Here is a 26,952-nt window from a genome sequence, read left to right as displayed (position 1 = left end):
GGGACCAGGTCATGTGGAGCCTTGTAAGCCATGTGAAGGTGTTCATCTTTTTCAGAAGAGCCACAGGAAACTACATTTCTGAGAGGTTGAAAGGAGAGACAGGGTCAGAATAGCTCCTTGGCAGGGCCTCTGGCTGCTGGCGACAGGGGGTTAGAGTGGCTGAAGAGCAGGTGTGGGGCAGCCAAGGAGGCGGGGCCGGGAGAGGAGGTGAACATGGTGGTGCCTGGACTATTGTGACAGCAGTGGCAGTTAAGGCTGTGGATCTGAAGGCCAGTTGGGAGGTAAAACTGATGGCTTTTGGTGATTGCTTTGACGATAGGAAGTGTATAGGAGTGCGGGAGGCCCCCACGTGTGACCACCGAGAACAGAGGATTGCAGTGACCATTGCGGGGATGTAAGAAATACAGTAGATAGGAGAACACACAATAATGAAAGTCTTAGTTCGTACGTGGTGAGCAGGAGTGTACGGCACCACTGCGCCAGGGCAGTGTGGGTTCTAGGTACTCACTGCCTAAGTGTGGATGCGGGGAGGGGCCACCGGTTTGGTCTGAGACTAGGGGTCTGCTTGGCAAGTGTGATAGAAGGACAGGGTGTAAGAGATTTGAGGGTATTCACAAAATAGAAGACATGAGAGCCCATGGGGGTGAAGCCATGAAGGCCTGCTCGATACAAAGGACAGAAATGAAATGAGAGGTCCTCGTGACCATAGGTGTGGCAGGAATAACCGAGGGAGAGATCCCAAGGAATCAGAGTCCTATTGGAAAAGTGTGAATTTAATATTTCAGTAGTGAAATATGGTGATGAATAGTGAATAGTGATGGCAGAGTCGAGGTCTTTCCAGTAGAGGGTCAAAGTGAAATAGAAAAGGAGATCACTCTAGATGTGGAGTCAGGGATGTTAGATGCTGGCCCTTTGACGGGTTCACGTGGATGCTAAGGTTACCCACGGAGCTGGCAGGAGCTGAGACGTAGCAAATGACAAGGGCCGGGGGCTGACGTCCCAGGGCAGCACTGTCCACTGGTGAGCATGTAGACATTTACTCTTTTTTAAAGTCGGAATGCCTATGGGGCCAGGAATGTAGACGTGGCATTTCTCCAGAACTCAGGTCTGACCCGCACCCCACGTAGCTCTCTCCGATGTTGTAGTAGACGTTCAGAGACTGAATAGATCAGAATATATGGTCGAGTTTCAAGATAAGATGTCTGCCTTCTGAGACAGTGAAGCACTGTCCCATCCCACAGGGAATTACTTTTATACAACACTTATATGTAAAGTGAAGGTCATTTGCAAAAGGATCGTTTTCTGCACTTTGATAGTCTTGACAAGTTATCTCTATTTCAATTAAAGCTATTACCCCGCTTCCTTACCATATTCCAGAAAGTCTCACCTGTCCTTTTTATCCAGTTTCTTGTCTTTATTCTCTTGTTTTCCTGCCCCTTTGAGCTTCCATTTTCCTGTACTTTCCTGTACAGAATCATTCCTTATCTTATTACTCTTGAATCCAACCTTATTATTGGTAGGTACAAACATCTGAGTTCATTAGGTTTTCTAGTCATGTCTAAGCATTTACATATTGAAATGCATATTTTTTATTATAAGTATTTTTTTAAAAGTTTATTATTTCAAGAGAGAGAAAGCATACATGCAAGTGGGGTAGGGGGCAGAGAGAGCGAGGGAGAGAGAGAATCCGAAGCATGCTCCGCACTGCCCGCACAGAGCCCAACTCTGGGCTCAGGCTTATGAACCATGAGATCATGACCTGAGCCAAAATCGAGAGTCGGATGCTCAAACCACTGAGCCACACAGGTGCCCCAGTTAGGCCATTTTATTAATTTGGAGGGAAGAATTATGTTCTAGTAAGTTACGTTAGCTCCGAATTCCATTTCAGTGTATAAATGGGACGTTACAGAGTATTTGTTATAAAGAGGGAGAGCCGAGTGCCAGGGAATTGGTACTTGACAGCAGTTCCTTGGAAGACGGAAGGTTCTGGTGAGTGACCACAAGGGGACAGTTCTGATCCAGGCAAGGGCCCTACAAAGTAGCAGTAGAGCAAGGAAGGCACAGCCCCCAGCTCTGGCCTCTTCCTCTCTGTTCACACTCTTCCCTCCACCAGGGATGCGCACGTTCTCTTCTCTGTCCACCTGTACGTTCTTCATTGTCCGGCATGAAACTTTATTCTTTTCAAAGCTCGGGAGAGGAAGTGGGCAAGAGAGTGAACATGAGTACCTGGGCTATGTGCCAGGCACCGTACAGAGGTTATTCACTTATTCCTCCCAAGGGGGGGCAGGATTACGTTCAGTAGCCTGAAGTCTAATCAAGGCTCGAGACTAAGCCTCAGAGACATCCTTTTGGGCCACGGTGACAACCCGCCACAGACTGAGTGGCCGGTGAACAGCAGGAATTCACTTCTTAGGGTTCTGGAGGCTGCAAGTTGGAGGTCAGGGTGCCAGCACTGCGGGGTGAGGGCCCTCTTCCCAGTCACAGGCATCTGGCTGCATCCTCAAGTGCTGGAGGGGAGGGAGCTCTGTGGAGTCTCTTTTTTAAGAGCACCAGTCTCTTCCTGGGCTCCACTCTCATGACCTTATCACCTCCTAAAATCCTCACCTCCTAATGCCTTGGGCTTTAGGATTCCAATATGTGAATTGGGGTTGGGGGGGGGGGACACCCATTCATCCAGCATCAGCAGGGGAGGAGTAGTGAAGAAGGGAACCTGAGTCAAGGCCGTCTGGGTCCACAGCCTGGGTTCTGTCCAGCACACACACACCATCACTGAATGGAGCCTGGTGGCAGACTCGTGTGATGCTCACCATTGGGCGCTTGTGGCCTTCTAACTTGTTTTCAGGTTCCTATTTGAAACTGCTTTATGTTTTGCTCTGTCTCTTAATCATTTGGTGTGACTCTTTCAACCCAATTACTCTCTTTGAAGGCAGAATTCACTTTTATTCTCAATGGCATTTACTATATACTCCCTGCCCATTATGGTGTTTAATATGTATGCGCTGGTGGATTTAAGCATGCAAGACCAGTGCAAGGTTCCAAACACTTAAGGACCAACTGAAAACATTGGGAAAGAAGAGTATCTTGACCAACATAAATGTGGCTGATGGTTTTGCAAATTTAAAATGAATCATTAGGGGCTCCTGGGTGGATCAGTTGGTTAAGCGTCCAACTCTTGATTTGGGCTGAGGTCATGATCTCATGGTTGTGGGATCGAGCCTCGAGTGGGCTCTGTGCTGGACATGGAGCCTGCTTGAGATTCTCTCTCTGCCTCTTTCCGGCTCACGTGAGCTCTCTCTCTTGCTCAAAAAAATAAATTCGTAAATAAATATAAAAAATAAAATGTATCATGAGATTTGTATCTAAAATAAATGTTCTAAGATGTTATTTTATTAAGCCCTAAAAACATTTAAAACTGAAACAGTTGGTGTCCAGAGTATGCACATCCACTTTCTCAGTCATGCATATAATCTTAGGCTCTTCTGGATACCATCTCTTGGTGATATACTCAAACTCTTGGGTGTGTTTCCTTTAAAACAAATTACTATCTTTTTAATGGAAAGGTAGGAATTTACATTTTCAAAGTAAAAAAGCAACAAAAGAACTAGCTTTTTCTTATGTACAACATAACGAAAGATAATCCCTTTATTTGAGATGCAAAGTTGGATATATGATCTCAGTCTGTCAATTACAGGCTCATGTCAATTATAGACCTGCTTATACAGTGTTTTCTGTAAGCATTTATATTATCCTGTTTTTCAGGTCCCGTAGGAGTAGGTTTGAATGAACTGAAACGAAAGCTACTGATCAGTGACACACAACACTATGGTGTGACAGTGCCCCGTAAGTACCCTGCTACCCGATGCTGCTCCGGTTGCACTGATGATGATTGGTCAACACTTAGGTAGTATGGGGGGCACCCAGCATGGTTCTAAGCGGTCAGCATCTGGACTCACAGCAGACCTAGCAAGTATGCAGCGACATTCTCCACATTTTACAGTAGAGGAAACTGAAGCACAGGAGTTCAGGGATTGCCCTGGAGTGCAGACATCATTGGCAGAGTATTTGTTAATCACAGCTTCTTCTCTATTCTTAGGGTTTTTTTTTTAAATATTTCTTTTTTAAGTTTATTATTTTGATAGAAAGAAGGAGAAAAAGGTGGAGAGGTGGGGGTGGGAGGGAGAGAGAATGAATCCAAGTAGGCTCTGCACTGTCAGCACAAAGTCCAACACAGGGCTTGATTTCATGAACTCTGAGATATGACCTGAGCCTAAACCAAGAGTCAGACACTCAAGCAACTGAGCCACCCAGGTGCCCCTCTACTCTGTTTTTTTGTTTGTTTTTGTGCTGATTTTTCTTTTTTTTAAAAATCTAATTTATTGTCAAATCGGTTTCCATACATCACCCAGTGTTCATCTCAAGTGCCCTCCTCCATGCCCATCACCCATTTTCCCCTCTCCCCCATCCCCCATCAACCCTCAGTTTGTTCACAGTATTTTAGAGTCTCTTATGGTTGCCTCCCTCCCTCTCTGTAACTTTTTTCCCCATTTGCCTCCCCCATGGTCTTCTGTTAAGTTTTGCAAGATCCACATAAGAGTGAAACATATGGTATCTGTCTTTCTGACTGACTTATTTCACTTAGCATAATATGCTCCAGTTCCATCCACATTGCTACAAATGGCTAGATTTCATTCTTTCTCATTGCCATGTAGTATTCCATCGTATAGATAAACCACATCTTCTTTATCCATTCATCAGTTGATGGGCATTTAGGTTCTTTCCATGATTTGGCTATTGTTGAAGGGGCTGCTATGAACATTGGGCTACATGTGCCCCTATGCATCAGCATCCCTGTATCCCCTGGGTACATTCCTAGCAGTGGTATTGCTGGGTCATAGGGGAGTTCTGTTTCTAATTTTCTGAGAAACCTCCACACTGTTTCCCAGAGCAGCCATACCAGTTTGCATTCCCACCAACAGTTTGACATCCTCACCAGCATCTATAGTCTCCTGATTTGTTCATTTTAGCTATTCTCTCAGTTTTTATGGTGAATTTTTAATATACATATGACACTATTATTTACAAATTTTCTTCTATGTGAAAGTCAAACTATTCTACTTCCTAAAACAAGTGCTAATATTTTCCAGAGTGTTCACCAGATTTAAGATCAGAAGGACCAAACCACAGAGAGCTGAAGGAGGCCTCTTCTAATATAAGCCTTTCTTAATTACTTTTTATATGTAGTAATTGGCAGATTGTGTTAAATGGGCCTTTCATGGCCATATAAGACAAATATGGTAGGCTGCTTTTCAGTATACAGAGTTAGATCTATTTTTATAAAAGAGGTTTTCATAGGCTTTCTTACAAGTGCAATGCGATGTTGGAAGCATTTTGATCTCCAGAATAAATGCCATTTGACTACTTAATATGTTGATGTTAGAAAGCCCTCTAGAAGACGAAATTGAAATGTGAACCGCTTTTTCAAGTGGTTTTTGTACTGTTCACAACAAAACAAAACAAAAACAACTGTTTGTATAGTGCCCTTAGCAATCTTCTCTCATTTGAGAAGAGTTGGGCTTTATTTTAAAATTATAGTTTTCTATTACCTCAAGTTACTCCTTGTTACTGCATTTTTCCAAATTATTGTTTGTAATCGTTTTCAGCCATACGTCACAGGGCGGCTGGTTTCCACCAACAGAGATGAAAGTAAAGGAAAATGTGGAAACGTGGAATTAAATCGGGTTTCTCTCTCTCTGTCTCTCTTTTAACTTTAATTATTCACTTCTCTTACAAAGCTGAATTGCAATATACAGGCAATTAGAAAATTTTACGAAACGAGTGCCAGTCTTACAGGTGAGCCGTTACAAAGCACCCAGAGGATGGAAAAACAGATTACAAAGGCAGAGGAATGCATGTATTAATTTCCTACTGTGTATTCATCTCCTTTAATTGTCTGAATTCAGTGTCCCAACAATGGGGCGACATCTGCATGCCACAGAGGGGGAAAGAGACAGAAACGATACGTGACTGGAAACCAGGTTTTCTGATTCCAGTCTTCACGTTCTTCCCCCTGTACACAATACTAGACAGTCTTTTCCAACTACAGATTCTCTTTATTGCAGCACAGTTAGAAATAAAAATCCATTTATTTGGAAGATGCTAAATACCAATAAGGCTGTCGATCACACATAATGCTTTATGATAGTTTTGGTGGTACTCGAGGACCTAGGGCAATGTACTCTGGCCTCAATTTATCTAACGATTCAAATAATATCTGCCTCTAAAGTTGTTACAGAAATTGAGAACATCCAGAAAGGTTCTGGGGCTGGAACTCTCCGAAGAAATCCCCAAAGTAGTAATTTTCCACTCAGATTCACTTTTAAACAGGTGTTAATGTCAGGAGATTCCCATGGAGCAGTGTTTTCCAGACTTGGCTGATAATAAAAACCTCTTGGGCTTCATATGAAAAGATTCCAAGGCCTTTCCAAAGAAATCCTCCTTCAGGAAATCTGACGGAGTGCCTGAGCGTCTGTATTTATATATCCCAAGTGACTCATAATACTGGACATGTTTGGAAAATAGAGGAGCCATAGCATCAGCTCGGGATGATTTAATTAATTAAAGAAGAATAAATTTTAAGAACAGTTTTGGAATTTTAGATTGTTTTGCTTTGTAAACTATTCTAGGTAGAGTCTTGATTATTTGTAGAAAAATTATTGCTGTGATGATTCTACCAGTATTCTGTTCGAAGTTTAGCTCTATAAATCTTTCCCCTGCAATGTACTAAATATCCACCAGAATGGGTAGGGTGAAGAAGATGTGGAACAATGGAACTCTCACACGTTGCTGGTGCTGCTGGGACTGTAAATTAGTTCATCCACTTTGGAAAATTAAGTGACAGTATCTACTACAGTGAAATATGTACCCCATGACCCCGCAATTCCTCTGCTAGTACACAGCCAACAGAGATTCATACAACCTGCACTCGGATGGTCCTGGAAACATTATCATTCATAAGAGCCCCAAACTGGAAAGGACCCAAATGCCTGTCAGTAAGTAGAATGGATAAGGGACATGATGGTACGTTCACATGATGGAAGACTGCAATGCCCAATTTGAATCCCACCAAACATGTCCAGTGAAAGGCAGACACAAAAGAGAATATGCAACTTGCCTCCATTTGTATAAATACACTAAAAGCAATGCAAAAAGATTTCTAAATGCTGTTAGAAATCTCGAGGGGTGGATCAGTAAGGTGATTGTGGAGTTTTGGAAATTTTCTGTTTCATGGTGGGTGCCCCTGCCTGGGTATTTTTGTTCTGTGAAAATCCATTAAGCCTTCATGTGAACTTTTCTGTAGAGAATGCTTGAGGTTTTTCAGTGTTAAAAAGAAACATTTGGTAGTTTAGTTCACTGTGGTTTGCTGGTGTCCATTTTCTGGTCTTGACTACACTGCAGTTATGGAAGATGAACACTTTCCTTCACTGGAGAAAAGTTGAGTGATAGTTATACGAGCTCTGCTCTGTACTATTTTTGCAACTTATCATGAATCTGTAATTCTTGCAATTTTTAAAAAGTTATTTAAAGGGCTGCTAAATGAAGTAAATATTATCACTCTTGGGCTAACATGGCAGAACGGATTATACAATCTTTAAAAAATATCTATGGTGCCACATTAAACATTGAAAGTTGCTTTTAAAGAAAGTGGTGGCCAAGGCCTGTTTTCTCCTAGCTTGCTTCTCTGTGGGAGATTTCATCCTCAGTGAGCAGCATCAACACCGTTTTAAGGCTCTAGGTTATCAGCAACAAATTTAAATGACTAATAATGTAACCAGTCTTTCAAAAGGCTGTCTCAGTAAATTAAAATAAAGCAGTTAACAAAAAGTATTGCAGTAGATGTCAAATTCTTGATGGATTCCCAAGTCTTTACAGTCTGGAATTCGGGTACTCACAGTCAGCCACACCTGTTAATCACTTTGTGGTTTCTGGTGAAGGCATATATCACAGTTATGTGTTTTCATAGGTTTCAAGGACCTCATGTTTTGTAACACTTCTTTGTCCATAGAAAACCTCAGTTGAGATTTCTTATACACACACACACACACACACACACACACACACACACACACTCTGTAAACTAGGGTAGAAAGAGGGAGGAGAGAGAGGATCCCCGGCAGGTTCCGTACTGTCAGTGCAGAGCCTGATGTGGGGCTCGAACTCATGAAAGTGAGATTCATGACCTGAGTTGAAATCGAGTCATACGGTTTACTACTGAGCCACCGAGAATAAAATACATGATTTTTTTTTTTTTTTTTTTTTTTTTTGGGATTGTGAGTTCGAGCTCCACTTTGGGTATAGATTATTTTAAAGAAAAGGAAGAAAGTAGAGACCACCTTGAGTTGGGGACTCTAAAGTTGGGACTAGAGAAGATAAATACATTTGTGTGTATACCCCTGAGAGAGTGGGAACTGACTGCTCTGTAGTCTTCACTGGGCCAGAGTGCCAAAAGGAAGAAAAAGCAAAGCTGGAATTAACAGTGAGCTTCTTGTTTCTACAGCCAGCCTTAGGGATGTCAGAAGGAGGGCTAGAGTTATCTAGAATCAGTATTTAGAGTAGAGTAAAAAAAATTTTTAAGATAAACTTTCAGTCACTGAGTTTAGATCTTTTTTCTAACATAAGCATTTAAAGGTGTAAGCTTCCTGTTTCACACCACATTCCATCCTGTACCTGTGATGGGTTGTACTCTCCTTGTCATATACTTCATGGTATTTGCATACTTTTATTATTTTATCTTTGGATCTTTAATTATTTAGAAGTGTGTGCTTTAATTTGCAGCTATTTGAGGTTTTCCTAGATATCTTATCACTGGATTTTTAATTATTTTATGTTTAGAGAATTTATGATTTTATGATTTGGGTTCTTTTAAATTTATTGGGACTTTTTTTTAAGTTTTTTTTTTTAATGTTTTATTTATTTCTAGGAGAGAGAGAGAGACAGCATGAGCAGGGGAGGGTCAGAGAGAGAGGGAGTCACAGACTGAAACAGGCTCCAGGCTCTGAGCTGGCAGTCAGCACAGAGCCCGACGTGGGGCTCGAACCCACGAACCGCGAGATCATGACCTAAGCGAAAGTTGGACGCTTAACCGACTAAGCCACCCAGGCGCCCCTATTGGGGCTTTTTATTGGCCAAGCATTTGATCTTCCTTTTGACAAATGCATCATGTTCACTTGAAAAGAATGTGTATTCTGCATTTATCAGATGTAGTGTTACATAGGTATTAATTAGGCCCCAGAGGGTGGTGGTAGTGTTTAGATCACCTGTGTCTTACTGATATTTTGTCTAGTTCTATCAGTTGTTGAGAGGCATTAAAATCTCCTATTCTGATTGTGAAATTGTCCATGTCTTCATTTAACTCAGCCAATTTTTGCATCATGTATTTTATTCTTTTTAATTAATGACATTATTTTTTACTGTTTAGTTTTGAGAAAGAAGATAGCATGAGTGATGGAGGGAGGGAGAGAGAATCCCAAGAAGGCTCCGCTCTGTCAGCACAGAGCCTGATGTAGGGCTCAATCTCACAAACCATAAGTTCATGACTTGATCCGAAATCGAGAGTCCAACGCTTATCTGACTGAGCTACCCAGGTGCCCCAGAATATATTTTAAAGTTTTGTTATTATGTGTGTACAAATTTACAATTCCCATAATTTTCTCTTTTATCGTTATGAAGTGTTCTTCTTTATCTCTGGTAATACTCCTTTTCTTGGCATCTCTTCTACCTGATATTAAAGCAGCCACTTCAGCTGCCTTATGCTTACTGTTTACAGGGTATATATACAATCTTCCCTCTGTTTACTTTAAATTTATCTGTGTGTTTACATTTAATGTGTCTTTCTCATAGACTTCATAGACAGCATTACTAGGGTCTTGCTTTTTCACCCATTCTATCTCTACCTTTTGATTGGAGTATACAAACCAATTAACATTTACTGAATTATGGAAATGATTAAATTTAAGCTACTATTTTATTTTTTTTCTGTTTATCCCTTTCTGCTTATTTCTTTTCTACTGTTACTTTTATTGTTATTATTAGAAAGATTCTTGATGTTCAATTTCAGTTTATCTGTTTGCTCTCTGCTTACATGTCTTTCTTTGTATGAATTGTTTACTGGTTGCTCTAGGGATTACAACATGGTGATACCTAACCATTCAGTCTACTTAGAGCTATCTTCATGCCATTTCACATAAAATATAGAAACCTTTCAATCATAGAGTCCTTTTTGTGGTAGTTGACAGATGTTTCGTGTTTGTATATATTGGAAACTCTACCCAATACTATTAAAACTTTTCTATCAGTTGTATATGTATATGTGATATATACATATATAAATGTATTTTTACATATATATATTTTTAAGGAACTTAAAAGGAAAAAAGTAAACTTCTATTTCTATTCAACCATTCATTCTGTTACTCTTCATTCCTTGAAGATATACATTTCCTTCCTAACATTTTAGCCTAAAACCTTCCTTGAATATTCTTTTAGAACACATCTGCTGATGAATTTTTTGGTTTCTCTTCTTCTGAGAAGGTGTTTATTTTGCCTTTTTCTCCTGAAGGATATTTTGGGTGAAATTCTCTTCTTTTAGTACCTTAAGTATAGATATTATTTCATTGAGTTCTTATTTTCATAATTTATAATAATATAAGAATAATATAAGAAACCCGAAATCAGTATTCCTCACATGTACTGTATTGGATATTTCTAGATGCTTTCAAAATGTTTTGCTGTATCTTTGGCTGATAGTACTTTGGTTTTAATGTGTCTAGGCATGATTTTTCTCTGAATTTATCCTATTTGAGATTTGTTGAAGTTTCTGGAGTTTGTAAAAATTATGTCTTTCACCAAATATTTAGCAGTTTTTGGCCATTATTTCTTCAAATACATTTTTTTTTTTTGCCTCAATCTTTTTTTTTTTTTTATCTCCTTCTGGCATACAAATTACACACATGTTATACAGGTCCCTGGGGCTCTATTTATATCTTTTCAATCTTTTTTTTCTTTGATGCTCAGATTTTACAGTTTCTATTGACCTACCTTCGAGTTCACTGGCTTTTTTCTCTGTCCTCTCCATTCTGCTACTGAGCCCACTTAGTGATTTGTTTCTGTTAGATATTGTAGATTTCAGTTTCAAATTTTCCACTTGATTCTTCTTTATAGCTTCCATTTCTCAAAGAATGCATATCTTTGTTCATTTCAGGTATATTTTCCTTTACCTTGTAAGACACAGTGATAATAGTGGCTTTTAATTCTTTCCCTGGTAGTCCTAACTTGTTCATTCAGAGTCACCATCTCTCATTTTTCCCTTGAGAATTGATCATAATTTATGGGTTTTTTATGTTGAATAATTTTTAATTGCATTCTGGATATTATGAATGCAGTGTTGTATCAACTCTAGGTCCTACCTATAATGGATCTGAAAATATAGGATTACCTTTAAAAACAAACAGGGGCTCCTGGGTGGCTTAGTCAAATGCCTGACTCTTGATTTCAGCTCAGGTCATGATCTCACAGTTCGTGCGATCGAGCCTCACATCGGGCTCTGTGTTGACAGCACAGAGCCTTCTTTGGATTCTCCCTCTACCTCTCTCTCTCAAAATAAATAAGTGTAAAAAAAATAAAAAAGCAGACAAAAAAAACCTGAGGAGTTGCAGTGCCGATGTGGAAGGCTGAAGCCCATCCTTCCTGCTGATTACAACTAAAAACTCTGGCCCCAGGACAACTGTCTGAGCACTCTGAAAGTAAGGAAAGCAGGCAGATTGTATAGGGGAATCAACATTCTGGAGAATGTTTTTATTTTAGCAAGTAATTAGCCATTTTGTGTTTAGACCATAAGTTCTGTCTCATTATGAGTTGTGATTTAAATCTCAGATCAATTCTCTAAACCTCTTGCTACATTGGTTTGGGTCATCCCTGTCACATGTAGTTCAGGGAGGAGTCTGATACTTGTGTACAGAGTTCACAGCTTAGCTCAGGTCTCTAAGCCTGTTCTACATTGGTTTGAGTGTGTTCTGTGCTGCTGTTATTGATGGGTTAGGCTGAGACTTCTATATTCTAATCTCAGTCATAAAATGTTGCTGTTAGCTTGAGTCTGAACTGCATGCCTATAGCTCAGGGGGTTGTCTTCAGCTAGTATTCGTTCCTACTAAGGATTAGAATATCACCTCCAGTCTTCCTAGATTACCTCCACACACCTCAATTTTTAAGGACTTTTTTTGTTTTTTCTTAATCAGGGCTCCTACTCAAATTTAGTCACACATAACACCATGATGATCTGTGAACGTTCCCACCATCAGGGCAAAAATGAAGAGGAAATAAAAGTTAAATCTCTGCCCCGTGCAGCTTGATTTCCCTCTACAACCTGTTTTATTTACTTTTAAAAGTGCTCAGGAGGCGCCTGGGTGGCTCAGTCAATTAAGGATCCAGCTTCGGCTCAGGTTGTGAACTCACAGTTCAGGGTTTTGAGCCCCATGTCGCACTCTGTGCTGACAGCTCAGAGCCTGGAGCCTGCTTCAGATTCGGCGTCTTCCTCAATCTCTGTCCCTATCCCGCTTGTGCACTCTGTCTCTCAAAAATGAATAAACATTCAAAAATAATAATAAATAATAAATAAAAGTGCTCAGATAGTTTGTCTTGGGCACACAGCTTCTCGTTGTAATCAGCAGGAAGGATGGACCATCATCAGTTTTTCACGTGCCGTATCAGCACTAAGACTCTTCAGGTTTGGTTATGGTTTTAAAATTAGTCTTGTGTTTTCTGCTCCATAATAATTTAGTAGCAAATAATTATGCAAAATTACTGAATGTTTGGAGGTTCAGTATTCTAAGAAGGTGTTTATATACTTTTGTAAAGGAGGAATGAATAGCACCTGGAGGTCTCTGACTTCAGTTATCGATGGCATACTCGCTATCTGCTGTGTGTGGAAGAGAGAGTAAGATCATTTCAGAGTCTACCTTACAACCTAGTGTGTGTTAGACTGGCTTCAGTGAATATGATAATAAGCATATCTGCAAAAGAAAGGAGTTTTTCCTCGAGGGATAAGATAACTTTTATTTAATTAACATATTCGAGCACCTTCAAGATAATGAGTAGCACAGACACAATGCAATTTAATTTTGAATCCATCTTCAAATCAATGTACTTTTATATCGATGGAAAACTCTGAATTAATCACACTTAATTTCATTGGCTAATTTGCTCTTTGGTAAGTTTTTAAGTCTGGTTGATAAAAAAGCACTTCTAATACACGATGATTTCTTTTTTAGTGTGTTCCTCAGGGAGGCTGATGCAGACTTTTGTAAACTCTTTTTAATTAAATCACAGACACAACCAGAGCGAGAAGAAGCCAGGAGAGTGACGGCGTGGAATACATTTTCATCTCCAAGCATTTGTTTGAGACAGATGTACAAAATAACAAGTATGTGGAAGGTTTTTTGTGTGACTGTTTTTTTAAAACATGTTGCCTACATGTCCACTTTTAGGCAACTGAGGGTTCCCTTCCAATTGAAATATATTTTCAGTTTTATAATATTTGAAACTGATAAGAAGGTGATAAGTCAGTTAGCGCTTGTTACCAATCTTACCTGTAATGTTTTAATATCCTAGAGCTGCTGTGTTTGTGTCAAGTGTGTAGGAATTATTTTGAAAAACAAGGGAATGTTCCTAGTGTGTTATTGTGACCCCAGCTAATTGACTCCTAACACATGATGTGAATAGAATTTTATTTCAAAAAACTAACAGCTATGTCCTAGATCCCTACTTCCACCCTCTCTCCCCCACACACTTCTCTCCCCCACACACTTCTCTCCCTCACCGATTCTTCAAAGAATTAAAATAACGTTAATCACCTTGTTTGTACTAACCCCCCTGGCTGGCTCTACTTCCTCCACCTCCCCAGGTCTTCCATTTGCTCCAGCATGGATAATGGAGGGTGTCGGGGAGCAATGTGTGTTTTAATGTAGGATTTGGGGATTTTATTGAAACATCAAAATGCTTTTTTCCACATTTGGCACAGCGATTGTGTTTTTATAGCACATAATCGGCTGCCCTGGTTCCATTAGCCACCAGCCAGTCCCCGCTGTGGTTCTAAAGCTGAGCTTGGTTATTCCATAGCGCATGGTGAAATTTCAGTAGTTTCTATTGTTTGGCTTATTCACTGCTTTATTGCATTGCATTAGTTCTGAAACAGAGGTGATGGCAAACAGAGTGCTGCTGGGCTAACGTACTTTTTTCTGTTTCCGTGTAATACAAGCAAGTGTTACTGATTTGAAAATGTAAAATAAAAGATTTTTTAAAACTGCCATTCTGGAGGACTTGGCCCTATTTATTTTATTGAACACTGTAAAATAAAATTACATGTTCAGCAAAAATATCGTTTACATATATGAATTATGTCTTTCCACTTATGTGTATAATTAATTCGCAAATGGCTCTGACGCATGTCCGATTTCCTACAGGTTTATTGAATATGGGGAATATAAAAACAATTACTACGGCACAAGTATTGACTCGGTTCGGTCTGTCCTGGCTAAAAACAAAGTTTGTTTGTTGGACGTGCAGCCTCATGTAAGTGAACAACAAACTATTAAATACCTTCTGGCTTGTGTGACCTACCAGGCTTCATGTGAACCTTTCGGCGTGGGGTAAATGTGAAGGCTCCTCATTTTGACATATATGTGGCCTTCCTAATGACAAGAGCATTTAAATGGGATTTGAGAAGTCTCTGGTGGGGGGGAGAAAGGCCCATGATATTATTAGAAGTAGGGAGTAAACACAAGATCTGTTTGTAACTCCTGGTTATATACTGTTTTGGCCAAGTACAAGGACTCCTAGATATTTCTTCTAGTATTATTTGTTAAAAATTAATTCATTAAATTAATAAATTAAAAGTATTAACTTATTAAAATAATTATTTAAAAAATACATTGCTCCATGCATAATGTATTCTTGAGTGTTGTGTGTTATTGTAAGTGTTTGTAATTTTTACAGTGGACACTTGGTTCTTGGCCCTCTTTGAGTTTGATTCTGTACACATCCTAGAAGTGTAAGCCGCCCATGTAAAGCTGTGGGGCGCCTCACAGGGATCGTACTGAATGAGACCCTGCTCACAGCTGACCCTGGCAACCCCTGTGAACACTTTGGACTGCGGATGCCAGTGGAGGAAGCCATTCAGTTCTTGTGGAACCGCATATCCTCCAGACCCAACCCATAGTCTTCCTTGTTGCCCAGAGGCCACAGATTCTCAGTCCACTGATGGGTACACCTTAGGGTGCACAACCTCCAAGAGCCTGAACAGCCCGGAGAAGCCCTTCCTTCCTCTTCAGGAAGATGAGTCTGAAATAAAAGAGTCCCGAGAATCAGTAGGGCGGCTGACTCCTTAACGTAGGCACCGGCGAGGAGTAGGAAGCTCCTGCTTATGCAGCCCCTCTCTGCCGGTGCCCCGGCTCTGGCTGTGTCCAAGTCCCTCGGTGTGGTTCCAGCTGTACGTCCACATAGCCTCACCAGCCCTCTGGCCGTCTCTCCCCAGCCCTAACTCCACCCCCCACCCATCACCTCTCCCCCTCCCCCACCTCCTACCCTCTGGAACCTGACTGTCTAACCTCTCAAAGGGGTTGGTGAATTGTATTCACATTCTGGGGAACCCCTGACTACGGCTCAAGAGTATCCCTCAACTCCCACCCCTTTACCAGTCCCCCAGGTGAGTCCTCAGAAGCGTAGTGTAAATAATGTAAAATATTGATGGGGGAGTGTTGACAAGCTTCATGGAAAACAGGAGGCTTGCCCTTTTAGGTCCCTCCGAAGGACAGAATGACAAACGGAGAACTCATATGTGAGGTCAGGAAAATGCTTACATGTGATGGTTGGAAGACTTTTGTGTGCAGACAGCTTTTTAACTCATGGCATCTTTTAAGTATTTGATTTAAAAATCACTGTTATGATATTTTTAGCTGCTTCTTTTCAGTATTAGGACATTTCAAAACACTTAAAAAGGCAAGTTATATTCCCTAACATCTTTTCAGGGGTATTTACTAATACTAATGTTCATTAATTAGTAATTAACTTAATATCAACAATATATAATATTTAATATCATTAACAATATATTATATATAGTACTTATCCAAACCTAATGTATTGTCAACAACTGATTGAAATAATATATTGAAAGAGCTACTGGCCTGAATTAGATAATTTTAAGGAAATTTTCTCCTTCAAAAGAAACTTCAGTTTTATCATACAATTCACTCATGACATTTTGAAGAAATATAAGAAAACTGATTTTCCTTGCAGACAGTGAAACATTTAAGGACCCTAGAATTTAAGCCCTACGTGATATTTATAAAGCCTCCATCGATAGAGCGTTTGAGGGAGACAAGAAAAAATGCAAAGATTATCTCAAGCCGAGATGACCAGGGTGCTGCAAAGCCCTTTACAGTAAGTACGACAACATAAGTTTTACTCTAAATCGTATGTGCGGTAGCCACTACCTTTGGAAGACGTGGTAGATCCTGTGATCCAAAAATCGATGAAACTCAGATTGTATTTAGGCACATACATTTTGAGTGATTGTACGGTAATAGCTTTTTTTGTGCTTCTGTGAATAGATCTTTATGTTCCATTAACCGAAACACCCCTATAATGATACTGTAATGATACATTAGTGACCAATAATCCCTAATTTCGGTAAACATGGGAATTTTGACTCTGTGAGAGCAGTTTAGTTACAAGCAGATCGGAGAGAGAGAATTAGAAGCCATGACCTCTGAAGAACTTGTTGTTCAAGAGGGTCATTTTCATAAATTTGTGCCTGAGATGAAAGAATGAACATGAATAGCATTCGGTAAACCAGTTGTGGAAATGCTTGCATCTGTGTAAAGTGATGTAATTGCCTGCTTAACCTTTTTTTTTTTTTTCCTAATACTTCCTTTTGTAGGAAGACGACTTTCAGGAAATGATTAAATCTGCACAGATAATGGAAAGTCAATATGGCCATCTTTTTGACAAAATTATCGTAAATGATGACCTCACTGTGGCATTCAATGAGCTAAAAACAACGTTTGACAAGTTAGAGACAGAAACCCACTGGGTTCCAGTGAGCTGGTTACATTCATAACTAAGGGAAGTTCCACGATCATCTTTTTTGTAGAGTGCATGATGAATCAGTTACCGTTTTGGTGGTAGGGTTTTTAATCTATAGCACTGTTGTAGATGTGCAGTCTTGCTTAAAACTGAATGTTGGTTTTGTTTGTATCTTTTTACAGCCTTGTTTCAAACACAATATTTGAGTATAAGATCCAAAATCAAAATTCGCACAGTACCATATTCTGAGCAGAGCTTTGAACCTGCTGGTTGCCTTTAATATGCAGCTCTAGCTCCAAGATGAGGTTGGACTTTTGGAGAGAAATAGCTCAAGAATAGATATGGGACTTCAGTGCTTCAGATGGTCTCAGACGTGGCACCTGCCATCAAGTTTGTAGGTTAACAGTTGAAGGTATTAAGTTAGCGGCCTTGAACAGCTCCAAGCAAACAGGACATCTTTGCTGTTCTTTGGATGGGTCATTATAGATTCACCCAGGCTGGCAGTAAGACATCCTCTTATTCTAAAAATGCAACCTTTTTCTTACATACATATGATATATTCATAGTGGCCTTCATGTTCTAGCTTGAGAAGGCCTTTTTATGACTACAGATCAGTGACTCAAATATTTAAGAAGGGAAGATGGACTTTTAAAACTAATTATATCTGTGACTAAAAGCCTTTCCTTATGGTATTAATCTTTGTCAAGATGGTGATATCTTGGGGCAAGTAACAATTACAAAGGACATTTTTATTTGTAAATCCTCAGACAGGATTTCTAGAGTCACCAAAGAGGTGATTCTTAGCTGGCTTTGGATTGCCCCAATAAATTATAAGAACGTGATACCTATTCTAAAAGTAGATGTTTTACATGTTACTGATACAGTTAAAAAATGTGATCACTTTTCACAAATGCAATTGAACATATATTTAAATTGCACTCCGACGTATTTTAGAAAAATTTTCATGTAATGTTAACTTATCTCTTCATCATGAAAATAATTCTTCACACTGGTCAGATACTATCGTAATCTCACCATTTTTCCAGAACTTTAAGAAAGACTCTCATACTATAGATATTTAGATGGGCTCTCATTTTTCTTGGTTACTACTGAACTTCAGCAGCTTAATCACGTAGCTCAGGACGGTAGAAACGACGTAAGTTGTGTAAGAGAACATGTCATTCTTGCCTGCAGTGAGACCCTACCCATCAAAACCCCCTGCATCTGTGACTTCCAAACAGAAAATATTTTTTTCTTGTTGATTTGTAAAGAGAGTTTAGATGTCATGTTTAAAGAAAAATAGAATGTAGCGAAATTTTATATATTTATGACATATTTGAGAGGCATATTTTTTTAATCATCAAATGGAGCTATTCATAAAGTAAATTGTATGTAAATATGTCATAACTTAAAATAGTTGTATAAGTCAGGGTCAACATTCCATGTAAATATTTGACCTTTGTTCGTACACAGATAGATCCACAAGTGTGTTCTTATGTGCACGGCACATCTGATAGCATCAGCCACTGGATTTCCTTCAGACATGTCAGATTTCTTATTAGAAACAGAGATGAAAACTACTGCAATAGGCTTGATACACACTCACACTAAAATAATCAGGCTAAATGTTACTCATCATGATCCAAACAGCGAGTTCTAAGTTTATTAACTAAACAGCAAACAATTTAGTTCTTTAAAAGACTGGGGAAAAGGGTTAAATTATATGGCTGCTCTAAGGAAATACAAGTCTTACATAGCGAGTTTGGGTAGAATATACTCCTCTTTGAACACGGACTAAAATTTCCTATAAATCAAGACTTCCTGCACAAAGAGTAATGGGAAACCTGTAATTATCTAAGGCAGTTGTCTGAATGATTTAGGCAGTCCACATTCTTCACTGTGGGGGTACAGGGTAAGTGTAATGTGGTGGAAATGGAGTGCTTTTTGCTGTCGGTAGCAATGGGGGGGTTATTTAAAAATCTAACTGTCCAGACCATTCTTCCTTTTTACACTAGAGCTGAACAGGTTCTTTTTAAAATGGAAAGGGGGCACCTTGGCAATTTTAGAAATCTTCTATTAGGTAGTCTGCATGGTCTTGTAAGTGACATATATAATAGGCCATGTGGATGCTTGGAGAGTAGCAGGGCCAAGGGCTTGTTGATAATTGTAGGAAAAGCCCCAGGACTCCCATGTCTTCACCCCGACCTCCAATGCCCGCAGAGGCGTGCTCGGGGCTCCTTCATGCACTAGTTCTTGTAGCGGCCGGCTCCCTGCACAGAGTGTCAGCTACCATTGGGGAGAAGAGGAATGTTTCTCTTTTTAAGTCCTATATTTAAAATCCAACATCAAGAAGGAAATTCTGTATTCCCATGATTATCAAATTGGAGTTGGTTAAAAATAGGTGAAATTGAAATATTCTTCCCCATTGTTTTACTTCCTCATATAAATGTTCTTAATATCTGTAAGGCTGACATTCCAGGTATTGTACAATGATTGAAAGTATCTAAATTGTAATTTAAGATCGGCAAACATGTAATCTTTGCACATTTACAAAACTGTTATTCAAAGCTTCTTGAAGATCTAGATTTTTATTATTTATTTCCGTTTTAAGTAGTAAGGATTTATAAATGAATGTAATGGAAACCCTTTGATCTTAATAAAGTATCTTCCAGTTACTGGTCTTTCTGCATAGTTGTTTTTACGCCTCTGTATTTGGTACATTGTTTCCCATGGCAGAACAGACTCTGTTTTCTACTGTGATATCAAGGGATTTGTTTCAACTGGCCACATCTAAAATTAAACTTCGTATTTGTTTCAGTCAGATATTTATTGGCCTCAGCAAGGTTGTTGGAGAGATGGAAATCACTCGGCTTGCTCCTACCCACACAGTGCAACCATTTAAAGAGGTTGAGGGTGGGTGAGCTAGAACATCCCTTCTTCTACCCCCTCCCCTCAGGAATCTAAGCATTATCCACATCCTGAATTCTGGTAGGAGAAAACTAAACTTTTTTATTTAGCTGTACATGAGGACAAATTGCTACCCGTCCACATAGACAGGCTAATTAGTATTGTCCTTGCTTCAGCGGTTGAGCCAGCCCATCCCAGATCTGCTTCCACTGAAACACTGGACAGTGTGCCAGTCAGGAGCATGGGATCCAGAGCCAGAATTCTTGAGTTCAAATTCTGGCTTTGCCGATTAACCAGCTTTGCAACCTTGAGAGTCATGTATCGTCTCTGGTGCTCATTTTCTGATCAGAAAAATGGAGATAATACTGCTCACCTCATGGGATTGTTGTGGGCATGTAAAGTACTTGGAACAAAACTTGGGATAGAAGTATTCAGTAACTGTGAACTCCTGTTTTCTAATGATTATTCTCACATCACACAATTTTAATATAGCTCTATAAATAATCACCCCATAGAAATAGTTTTCTCTTCGCAAATTAGCCAGAAGTTTCTTAACAATTTCTATAACTGTTTTATTATTTAGAAAACATCCATTACTTCCAAGCGATACATCAGGACCTAATTATGTAATCCTCAGTAGGGCAGTGAACACATTTTTATTTTTAGCTGCTGATATGCAGCATAATTTATATCGACTTGAAAGAAATGTCTCTTAATTGTATTAATGCCCTTTCTTCTGCTACCACACTTCCTTTCCAAATGCTTGCCCACTTACCCTTAAGCTCCTGGAGTGCAGGAAATATTTTTTCTAACGGCTCTCTTACACACATACACCCACATAAGCCTGGTAACTGCCAAATTGCGCTTACTAGTCATCAAACATCAGTATGTTTTCCATTCATTATCTCATGTAGTCCTCACAGCTCCCTTACATGAAAGATAATATCTTCATATTTTACAACTGAAAAAAGTGAGGGGCAAGGCTTAAGTACCTTTTCCAAGGTGACAGGCGGTGAGTCATGGAATCAGGGTCAGGGTCCGCCTTCCTCTGACCATGCTATTTTCACTGCACTGTGCAGCCTGATGTTGCTGTAACGAGCTGGAAACATGACATTTGATCATTGGGAGAGAGCTTATCATTTTTACGCATACAGTTTATAATTTTCTCAAAACACTGTTGCCTTAATCAGATAGAACTTGATGTATCTGGGCCTGTGTGAGCAGGCTAATCCACAAAAGGTGGCTATTACCAGAAGCCTACCCGTATAGCGTAATACGCAATTTGTTTAGTTCTCCTGAATTCCAGCTCTTAGTGATGAGTCAGGACAATCTGTACTTTCAGGGATTAATTGGAGCTGGTCGTGCTACCCAATTCGAGGTAACGTGTGTCAGAGAAGCTGTGAATAAGAGTTGTTCCCCTGACTTAAACAACTGCATGAAGGAAAAGGTCTTTTATGCTCCTGTCCTCATCCTTTGTGTTTTAGATACTTTAGGTATTTAATGATGCTTGTCAATAAGCCAGCCATAACCCCAACCTTAAACCAGAGGACAATGGACAATAAAGGCCAATCAATGGAGGATGACCTCTGAAAAAAGAAAAGATCCTAAATCCACAATGTCATTGAATTGTGGAACCAATCCTGGGACCTCATTCCACTAATCGCTGAATATGCAATAAAGTTTCTTCTCATGACTGCTGGTGGGAATATAAACTGGTGCAGCCACTCTGGAATCTGGCATGGAGGTTCCTCAAAAAATTAAAAACAGAACTACCATGTGATCCAGCAATCCCACTTCTAGGTATTTATCGGAAAGGAATCACTGTCTCCGAGAGAGAGCTGCGCTCCCATGTTCGGTGCAGCCATACTCAGAACAAGCAAGACACGGAAACAAGTGGCTCAGCAGATGAAGAGAATGGAAGCACAGACACTCAAATCACCCAGCTAGAAATCCTGCCTTTTCCAACAACATGGGTGGACTTTGAGGGCCTTTCACTAAGTGGAATAAGAAAAAGCCAAAAACTGTATGTTCTCATTTATATATGGAATCTAAAACAGGCAAACTCAGAAAGCAGACGGTAGTTGCCAGGGGCTAGAGGGTGGAGAAATAAACAGGGAGATGCTGGTCAAGGGTACAAACTTCCAGTTATAAGATGAATAAATTCCAGGAATCGAGTGTAGTATACAACATAGCAGCTAGAGTTAACAATAGTGTATTCTGTACTTGATTGTTGCTAGGAGTATATTTTATCACCAAACACACAAAAGAAGGTAATTATATGAGGTGATAGAAGTGTTAACTAACCTTATTGTGGTCTCATAATATATACATGTATTAAATTATCACACTGTTCACCTTAAACTGATGCAATGTTATATGTCAATTATATTTTAATAAGGCTGAAAGAAATGGAAATGTTCTAATGGTTTAAGTCACTATTGGGCTATTTACCTAGTGCTGAAATAACTCCTAATGGAAAACAGCATCCATGAGTAACTCAGGAGACTCCCACTATTCACTTCCACTTACCAAAGGCTGTTATTCTGTGTAGCTGTCACACGCCCTGGAGTGACACATAGATTGAACTTGAAAGCACTCTGGAACCATAAAAATCATATGATCATCTCAATAGATGTAGAAAAGCATCTTGCCAGGAGCCGCACCAGCCTCTCTGGATGGCAGTCACAGCAAGGAAACTGGGATCTCCTGCTACTACTGGCTCATGTTGCAAATGAGGCTGCTGGTATTTACCAGGTCTCACAATATTCCAGATCAGACCGATATTCCCCACACAGATAGATCATAAGGAAAGGCATGTCCTTGCCTTTCCAAAGGTGATTGTCAAAAGGCTCTTCCTAAGGGTCTTGCATATCCAAGACTTACATAATAAAGGGGGCTTGAGTCTGGCCCTGAGGCAAAGAGCCTAATTTAGAGTTAAGGGGAAATATCTACCCCCACCCATTTGTTTCTGCCTGGAGCATTTTCTGGCCTTGTATATGCTGACTACTCCCTGTGAAGGAACCTATTGAGGAACTTCTTCCTTTTGTGATTATGAGAGCAAAGGTATCTCCTGAAAGACCTGTTTTTGACCCCTGCTCACAGAGAAGTAACTTCACCCTCTTATGCTAAAACCATTGTCTTGTATGCTAAAGATGCCTCCCTTCCCCATAAGATAAGCATCTAAATCCCCTACCGCAATCGCTATTGATAAAGGTTATGTACGAGTCTTCTACAAATTTATGTTCTGGGAAATTCTTACATATCAAAGAAGTTTGTTGTCAGAAATCATTGTCTAAGGCAAATGCCACTTCTGTGCCGTCTCAAAAACACTTAAAATAAAGTTGAGCCCGGGTCAGAGCAGAGATGCCTGCCTGGTGATCAGAAAGAATCTCCGGGGCTCTCTCACTCTTTCGCCGACACCTTCCATCCTTCAGGGACCCCTGGACATGCTGGAGCCGGCCTCCAGCAGCATCTGACACAATTCAGTATCCATTCATGTTAACAACTGTCAGTGAAGTGGGTTTAGAGGGAACATACCTCAAGTGACTAAGGCCATATATGAAAAACCTACAGCCAACGTCATAGTTAATGGTGAAGAACTAAGTGCTTTTCCCTAAGTTTAGGAATAATAGAAGGATGTCTGTTCTCACTACTTTAAAAAAATGAAAAAATGTTTATTTTGAGAGAGAGAGCGGGGGAGGGAGGGAGGGAAGGGAGAGAGAGGGAGGGAGACGGAGAGAAAGAGAGAGAAGAGGAAATCCCAAGCAGGCTCTGAACTGTGAAATCATTACCTGAGCTGAAATCAAGTCAGATGCTTAACCGACTGAGCCACCCATCCGCCCCCACTCTCATCACTTTTATTCAACAAGGACTAGCTACAACGAAAAGAAATAAAAGGCATCCAAATTGGTGAGGAAAAAGTAAAACTGTCACTATTTGCAGATAACATAATACTATACATGGAACACCCTAAGCACCCCACCAAAACACTAATAGAAATAATAAATGAATTCAACAAAGATGCAGGACACAAAATTAATACACAGAAATCACCTGTGTTTCTTAACACTAATCACAAAGTAGCAGAAAGAGATATTAAGAAAACTCCACTTACAATTACACCAAAAAGAATTAAATACTTCAATATAAACTTAGCCAAGGAGTGAGTGACCTGTACTTGGAAAACTATAAAACACTGACGAAAGAAATTAAAGATGACACAAACAAATGAAAAGAATATTTTTTTAATGTCCACACTATTCAAAACAAACTACAGATTCAGTGCAATCCCTATCAAAATACTAATAGCATAAATTACAGGACTAGGAACAAATGATTTTATGGAACAAACTTGAGAGCCCAGAAATATACTCCCACTTATATGGCCAATTAATCTACAACAAAGGAGGCAAGAATATCCAATGGGGAAAAGACAGTCTCGTCAACAAATGGTGCTGGGAAAATTGGACAGCTATATGCCGAAGATTGAAACTGAATCACTTTCTAACACTATACACACACCAAAAAAAACCCTCAAACTGAATTAAATACCTAAATGTTAGATATGAAATAATAAAGCTCCTAAAAGGAAACATAGGCAGTAATTTGACATTGGTTTTAACACTTATCTAGATATGTCTCTTCAGGCAAAGGAAACAAAAGCAAAAATAAACTATTGGGACTCTACCAAAATAAAAAACTTTTGTGCAGCAAAGGAAACCATCAATAAAACAAAAAGGCAACCTACTAAATGGGAGAAGATATTTCCAAATGATACATCTGACAAGGGGTTAATATCTAAAATGTATAAATAACTTAGACAACTAAACACCAAAAAAGAAAAAAATCACAACGATCCAATAAAAAATGGGCAGAGGACCTGAATAGACATTTTCCTGAAGAAGACTTACAGATAGCCAACAGATACATGAAAAAATGCTCATCATCAATAATCATCAGAGAAATAAGAAATCAAAACCACAATATCACCTTACATCTGTAAGAATGGCCAGAATCAAAAAGATAAGAAGTATCAAGTGTTGGTGAGGATGTGGAGAAAAAAAGAAACCCTTATGCACAATTGGTGGGAATCTAAATTGGTGCAGCCATGGCGGAAAATAGTATAGAGTTTCCTCAAAAAATTAAAAATAGAAATGTCATATGATCCAGTAATTCCACTACTGGATATTTACCCAGTGAAAATGAAAACACTGGTTTGAAAAAATATATGTTTATATAGATATATACATATGTTTTTATATATAGATACATATGTTAATATACATACATACATATATACATATATATGTGTGTGTATATATATATATGTGTGTATGTATATATATATAAACTCCTATGTTTATTGAATTATTTACAAGAGCCAAGGTATGGAAGCAACCAAAGTGTCCATCAATACTTGAATGGATAAAGGTGATACCGTATACACACACATTCAACCATTAAAAAAAATGAGATTTTGTCACTTTTGACAACACAGATGGACCTAGAAGGTATTACGCTAAGTGAAATAAGTCAAAGACAAATACCATATGATTTCACTTACATGGAATCTTAAAAAAAACATGAATAAATAAGCAAAAAGCTATAATAGACCATAAATACATGAAACAAACTGATGGTTGCCAAAGGGGAGGGTGTGGGAGATACAAGCTTCCAGTTATGAAATGAGTAGGTCACGGAGATGAAAGGCACAGCACAAAGAATATAGTCAATGGTATTATAACAGTGCTTCCTCTATACTTGAATTAAAAAAAAAATTGGGGGGCATCTGGGTGGCTTAGTCAGTTGAGTGTCTGACTTCAGCTCAGGTCATGATCTCATGGTTCATGGGTTCAAGCCCCACATCAGGATTCTCTTCCCCTCTCTCTGCCTCTCTCCTGCTCTCTCTCTCTCTCTCTCTCAAACACACACACACACACACACACACACACACACAAAATAAATAAACATTTTTAATCTAAAAAAAGAAATCTCTGGAACGTATAAGGTGGGCCAGAGCCAGAGACTATATTTAAGTTTTATTTTTCTTGGGTTCTACTTTTTTTTCCCCATTATATGGATTAAATTTTAACCTTAAAATTGAAGTTTGTAGAAAGTTGTTCTAATGTTTTTGATTTACAGATTTATCATGCATGTGAATCTACCTTTTTAAACAAAATAATATTTATTTAACTTGATTAAGTAACAGTAATATCAAAGATTCTATCTGTTAAGCCTTTACTCTGCCCTAGGCACTGTAATTATTAGTATATAACACAGAAAATATCTAAATAGGAATATATCTGAATAACTATAGTTACAGAACAATATAACTACTGTAAATGTTAAAGAGAAGCTATAGATCACAAGTAAAAGGACTGGCAACAATAAGCCAGGCAGATGCAAACAGAAAGAAAGCAAAGGAGACAATAATAATAATATCAAAATTGAATTCTATATTTATTACTTGAGTCAAAACATTCTCCTATGGTAATCAATGGTGCATGCCACAAAAGAAATGTAATCAACAAAACCACATTATTCAGTTATTTTTAAAACATTTCTCTTAAACTGTGAAGAAAAGTAGTGTAGAAGGGCCGATTATCTTAATTTCTCAGGTTGATCTCATAGCCTTGGAAAGAATGCTTTGTCCTGCAAACTGAAATCACACCTTCTCTTCAAGCACCCCACTGAGCATTTAAGAAACCCAACCCTAAAGTAAGCCACAAAGAAAACCTCATTAAATTCCAAAATACTTAAATACTTCAAATTCCATTTTATCACCACTGTCCATTGGAACTGAAAATGAATGATAAATAGAAACCAAAGGGGAAAAAAAAAACACCTAGAAAAATTTTGTAAACAAGTTTTAAGTATTCCAATCAGTGAGGCAATGAAAATGAAAATGCA

General features: G+C 39.1%; 1 protein-coding gene and 1 long non-coding RNA gene across 2 annotated transcripts in view; one reads left to right on the top strand and one right to left on the bottom strand.

The window, feature by feature from the left end:
* Positions 1 to 18,399, top strand: part of MPP7 (membrane palmitoylated protein 7) — a 206,297-nt gene extending 187,898 nt beyond the window's left edge. The window contains exons 12-16 of the mRNA XM_039254767.1: positions 3,760 to 3,840; positions 13,381 to 13,474; positions 14,514 to 14,622; positions 16,348 to 16,491; positions 16,991 to 18,399. Coding sequence (XP_039110698.1) covers positions 3,760 to 3,840; positions 13,381 to 13,474; positions 14,514 to 14,622; positions 16,348 to 16,491; positions 16,991 to 17,170 — 608 coding nt within the window. The 3' untranslated portion in view covers positions 17,171 to 18,399. The remainder of the gene's footprint in view (positions 1 to 3,759; positions 3,841 to 13,380; positions 13,475 to 14,513; positions 14,623 to 16,347; positions 16,492 to 16,990) is intronic.
* The window catches only part of LOC120247054, a 117,410-nt gene that overhangs the window by 25,828 nt on the left and 64,630 nt on the right, over positions 1 to 26,952 (bottom strand). Inside the window, exon 3 of the long non-coding RNA XR_005532208.1 lies at positions 21,036 to 21,142. This is a non-coding gene — a long non-coding RNA (uncharacterized LOC120247054). The remainder of the gene's footprint in view (positions 1 to 21,035; positions 21,143 to 26,952) is intronic.

Source organism: Hyaena hyaena, unplaced genomic scaffold (assembly GCF_003009895.1).
Source record: "Hyaena hyaena isolate Hyena2069 unplaced genomic scaffold, ASM300989v1 scaffold_498, whole genome shotgun sequence".
In the NCBI taxonomy this organism is placed as follows: domain Eukaryota; kingdom Metazoa; phylum Chordata; class Mammalia; order Carnivora; family Hyaenidae; genus Hyaena; species Hyaena hyaena.
This window is presented reverse-complemented; position numbering and strand designations above follow the sequence as displayed.